This window comes from Monopterus albus, unplaced genomic scaffold, assembly GCF_001952655.1.
Source record: "Monopterus albus unplaced genomic scaffold, M_albus_1.0 scaffold436.1, whole genome shotgun sequence".
Classification (NCBI taxonomy): domain Eukaryota; kingdom Metazoa; phylum Chordata; class Actinopteri; order Synbranchiformes; family Synbranchidae; genus Monopterus; species Monopterus albus.
In genome coordinates, this window is record NW_018128316.1 from 102,200 (window position 1) to 107,504 (window position 5,305).

General features: G+C 41.5%; 2 protein-coding genes across 4 annotated transcripts in view; both read left to right on the plus strand.

The window, feature by feature from the left end:
• Nucleotides 1-5,305, plus strand: part of LOC109952150 (galactosylgalactosylxylosylprotein 3-beta-glucuronosyltransferase 2-like) — an 89,903-nt gene that overhangs the window by 70,346 nt on the left and 14,252 nt on the right. The window contains exon 3 of one of the 3 annotated variants that reach the window (XM_020587047.1): nt 2,894-3,820. The exons of the other annotated variants lie outside the window; for them this stretch is intronic. Within the exon in view, the coding sequence (XP_020442703.1) occupies nt 2,894-2,932 (39 nt within the window). The 3' untranslated portion in view covers nt 2,933-3,820. Of the gene's footprint in view, nt 1-2,893; nt 3,821-5,305 lie in introns of those variants that run through there. 3 annotated transcript variants of the gene reach the window in all.
• On the plus strand, nt 7-1,747 carry LOC109952149 (NXPE family member 3-like). The gene is made up of 2 exons (XM_020587044.1): nt 7-93; nt 176-1,747. Exons 1-2 carry the CDS (start codon nt 27-29, stop codon nt 727-729), a joined length of 621 nt encoding a protein of 206 aa, XP_020442700.1. The 5' UTR covers nt 7-26; the 3' UTR covers nt 730-1,747.

Below are 5,305 nucleotides of genomic sequence, written 5' to 3' on the forward strand. Positions count from 1 at the left end.
CCATCAGTCAGTGTCTGAAAGGCAAGATGGTCCATCTGTATGGAGACTCCACCGCCAGGCAGTGGTTTCATTATTTGACCAATACACTACCAGGTAGATAATCACAGCAATTTCTGGCAGCAGTTTGATTTAATTTACACTGATGATTAATCTGTTACCTCTGTAATATATTTAGATCTCAAGGAGTTTAACCTGTACAGAAAGAACAAATTTGGACCTTTATTGGCCTTGGATCTAGCAAACGACATCATGGTGACCTTCCGCTGCCACAGTTCTCCTATCATCTTTCACACAGTTCCATTTGCCCAGGTGCGTTACATTGCCAATGAAATAGATGGAATAACTGGAGGCACCGACACTGTTGTCGTTGTTTCTGTCTGGGCACATTTTTGCCCTTTTCCCATTGAGATGTACATCCGGCGGATGCAGAACATCCGCAAGGCTGTGGTGCGGCTGCTGGAAAGGGCTCCAGGTACACTGGTCATCATCCGGACTGCAAACCTCAGAGAGTTAAACCTTGATGTGGTAATGTTTTTCAGCGACTGGTACACACTACAGTTTGACAAGGTGCTCAGAGCCATGTTCAAAGGACTGAATGTTCATCTGGTGCATGCCTGGGAAATGAGCCTGGCCCACCATGTGCCACATGACATCCACCCACTGCCTCCTGTTCTTACAAATATGATTGATGTCATGTTGTCCTACGTATGCCCTCAAAAAGATGGGTAAAATTGTGTTTGTTGGGCAGTGTAGGGCAAATTATTTGAAAACAGCAATACAGTACACATTACACATGAAAAAGGTCATTAGATTACTTTACTAATTACTTGTTACTTTACTTCTCTTACTCTCCCCAGCTACATCAGCTGCCTTTAAGCAACTCCAAATCTTCCACACCCCCTCATCTTGTATTAACACATGCAGAAATAGAAAATGAGATGCTGTGGTTAAACAGTGTGGAACGGTTTATTTATTTTTTTTATTTATTGGATTTATTGATAACTTAGCCTCAGTGACCGCACGAGTCTCTCCAGAAGTCCCGACCTCTGCTGCGTAGTTATTCCGACCTCTGCTTCAACTCTAAGCAAAGCATCATTTATGTTTCAACCAACTGCTGACTAACTATATTTGTTATAATATACTTATAACCAGGAATTGTTGAGAGGGCAATGAAAATAGGACAGGATGGAAAACAGCTATTAGTCACGTTGTTCCTGTGCGTTGCCAATAGACATACGTGGTGTTCTTTTTGTTTGTGGCTGCTGTACGTATCTGACGGTGATCTTCCCAGCCGTGGGTACCTGACAGCTAGCGCTACACCTGCCATACCTGGAGTTCTTTGTTTTCTGCTACTCATCTGCTCGTCCTGGTCTCCTCAGTCATCTCCACTCTGCCCTTGGTTCAGTATTATTCATTGACTCTTATGTTGTTACTTTGTGTTCTTTATTCTATTAAACCTCCTTTTTTGTACTAGCACCTGGGTCAGCCATCTTGAGTCCAACTCCAGTTCTCCCTCACCCTCCAGGTGAGGGGGAGTCAACCATAACAAGTGCTTTTAGTCCCGGTGGTGAAGAATAAAGCAGGAAAGGTGGGCAGCTCAGATAATTATAGACCCATTGCACTTGCTAACATACTAAAGTTGTTTGAAGAAATTCTCGAGTAGGTTTCATAATCTTATTGGCTCTACTGATAATCAATTTGGGTTTAAAGCCAATCATGGCACTGATATGTGTATTTTTGCTTTAAAATAACTAGTCAGTAAATATAAAAGTAAAAATTTGACCATATTTATTTGTTTTTAGATGCTTCTAAAGCTTTTGATCGAGTGAATCATAGGAAGCAATGATCTTTGCAAATTTATTAAAAATGAAAAATGAAAAAAAATAACGTACATAATTGTGAGATGCTTGTCATATTGGTATGCCCACCAGACTATGTGTGTCAGATGGGATAATTGTATATCTGCACCCTTTCAGACCTGTAACGGGGTAAGACACGGTAGTCCGTTGTCCCCAATTTTGTTTAATTTTTATATGAATGTTGTCTCTGAGTAGCTAAATATGTGTAGAACGGGATGTATGGTTGGTGGTACAATAGTGAATCACTTAATGTACGCAGATGATATGGTGATTTTTAGTCCCAGCTCGGCAGGTCTCTAGCAGCTCTTGAATGTGTGCTCTCTGTTTGGGGAGCTTCACGATGTCAAGTACAATTCTGATAAAAGTGTTATTATGATATGCCACACAAAAGAGGACAGGTCCCTTGCATTCCCTTTTTTTAAGTTATCTGGTAAGTAAAATTGATTCTGTTTAAAGCGTATTGTACCTCCCTGTACACTGCACATCTATGGTCTAATTACAAAAAAGGCAGTCTTTGGAAACTGACAGTGGCCTATAATGACGCCTTGAGGTTATTATTGAAATGGGCTAGATGGATGAGTGCCAGTGAATTGTTTGTGGCATCTCGGATCAGTATATTATCTGCTGTTTTAAGAAATTTGATGTACAAATTTATTTGTCGTTTGAATAGTTCTGGAAATGGCAAAGTTTTATTGCTGACTAATATTGCATATAGTGATATGCGATGTATTTCAGTACTTTGGAAACACTGGTATACCTGCCTTTTAAAAAGGTAGTTGTTTATTGGTGGTTGTTTTTTTGTTTTTTTTATTGTTGTTTATTGCTGACTGTTTTTTTTTTTTAAATTGTTTTTAGTATTTATGCACCTGGACCTTGAGTCTGTAAAGTATCTGTCTATCATTCTGAAAGCCATGCCACTCTCCTGCTTCTAGCTGTTCATTACACTGCAAATAGTATTTTTATTACAAGTAGAAAATAGTGCTGCAAGTGACTGCTTCACCTGGAATCAACACATGGAAAATCTAATTTTACAGGTTCACAGAGTGTTTGCAAGTCACATCTCTGCACTGTAAGTCCCTGGTGGGCTATGGGTAAATGTTTCCTGCAAGGAATAGGATGAAGACCCCTGGAGCAAGTGGATTGTCAATTACAGCTGCCTGCTGCTGCTGCAGACAGCCCTGTGTTGAAACTATCATCATCATTATCAGCCCCATTACACTAATGGAGGTACTCCACTGCTGATATTAATACAGGCTGTTAGCAGGCATCATCATCCAGCACAGCACATCATCCAGCACAGCACAAAGAAGAGGATGTGATATCAGCTTTTATCACGCCATGTTTACAAAATCAGCAGGATGTGATAGTTATATCATCATCAGTTATACAGCCTCTGTTACACAGTTACAGACTGTCGTGAAATTCATAAGGTTACATTTTGGTGAATGCTTAAAGATCCACTCATCAGTAAAGTAAATGTCCTTCAAAAGAACCAATAAAAACAGTGAGGAGTTTGTCTTGCCCATCACTGTGTAAGAGACTGATTTTTAACTTTTCTGTTCTTGTATACTACAAGAAGGAATTTTCAAACTATTTACTGTATTTCACATCACTATAATTTGCATTAGAAACTGGGGAATGTCATATTAAAAACAGGGTGTTCACCTGTCAGGAGGATCAAACAATTTCAAGTGAGACATTTCTCTGTGACTTAGGGGCATGTTTCCAGTTGTTCTTCCACACTGCGCCTTCAACAGCAGTGAAAGGCTAGGAACCTATAAAAGCAGGCCCATGAGACTGTAATGAGACAATGTTGTAATGTGAAACAAAAGGGATTATCCTCTGATGACAACAGAGATTTGGAAGGCTGTCATTGTTTTTTTTTTGTTTTTTTTCTTCTTCATAAAGGTAAGTGCCCTGAAAGGAGTTTTCCAGAGGGTAGTACAGCACGGTGCCTTGGTAGGTAGGTAGGTAGGTAGGTAGGTACTTTATTGATCCCTCAATGGGGAAATTTCAGTGTTTCAGCAACAATGGAGAACAAACAACATAACACCATGAGAAACAAACACCACACACATACAGTATCTTGAAAAACAAATTTCAGTACCTCAAGCAGCAATAGAGAACAGACAGCATAGCACCATGAGAACAAGCACCGCACACACATCCTGATAAATAAATTCCAAGTACTCAAAAATAGAATCAAGAATTTCAATAATCAAGAACAGAATTCACATATGTGAATATTAACCATGCATTTTACCCCAGGATTTGAGTATTGCACCTCATTGGACTATTACATAGTCCATCATACTTTCACCTGTCTTATCCCTGCAGTGATGTATTGTACAGTCTGATTGCTGTGGGGAGGGACGACCTACGGTAACACTCCTTCTTACACTGGTGATGTAGCAGTCTTGTGTTAAAGGAACTATTCAGAGCCTCTACTGTGTGGTGCAGGGGATGGGAAGGGTCGTGCATGATGGATGCTACTTTTACCAGCATCCTTCTGTCCGCCACCACCTCCATGGAATCCAGGGGGCAGCCCAGGACAGACCCAGTTCTCTTGACCTGTTTGTTTAGTCTCTTTCTGTCCCTGTCCATGCTATCTCCCGTCCAGCCCACAACAGCATAAAAAACAGCAGATGCTACTACAGTATCATAAAAAGTCTGAAGGGGTGCCCCGTGCACACCAAATGCTAAAACATCCAGCAAGGTAATGTAATGTGTCTTTTAATTTGAAATTTAGTCCACAATTGTAATATTTTTTTAAGAAATAGTAATTACAGTTTAAATTACAATGATAAAATGTACTACAACACAAAATGTCCATGTGTTGATTCCTTGCAAGAAGTGGGTGATTTCCGCCAGGGATCAATCACATCTCTTAGTCTTACTGGTGTTCAGGACCAGTCGATTTTCCTCACACCACTTCACAAAGTCAATAACAACCCCCCTGTATTCCCACTCGTCCCCCCAGATACACATCCAACAATGGCGGTGTCATCAGAGAACTTTTGCAGGTGACAGTGGTGGAAGTTGTACTTGAAGTCCGACATGTAGAGGGTGAACAGAAAGGGGGAAAGCACTATTCCCTGGGGCGCCCCCGTGCTGCAGACCATCACGTCTGACACACAGTCATGCAGCCTGACAAACTGAGGTCTGTTTGTGAGGTAATTAATGGTCTATGCGGACAGGAGTTGGTCCACACCTGCCCCCTCCAACTTCCCCCTCAGCAGTGACGGATGGATTGTGTTGAAAGCACTGGAGAAGTCAAAGAACATGACCCTCACCATGCTTCCGTGGGACTCCAGATGAGATAGGGCTCAATGCAGCATGTAGATAATGGTGTCATCAACCCCAATGCCAGGACGGTATGCAAACTGCAGTGGGTCGAGCGCCAAGCTCACCTGGGCACGGAGGTGGCCGAGGACAATCCGCTCCCT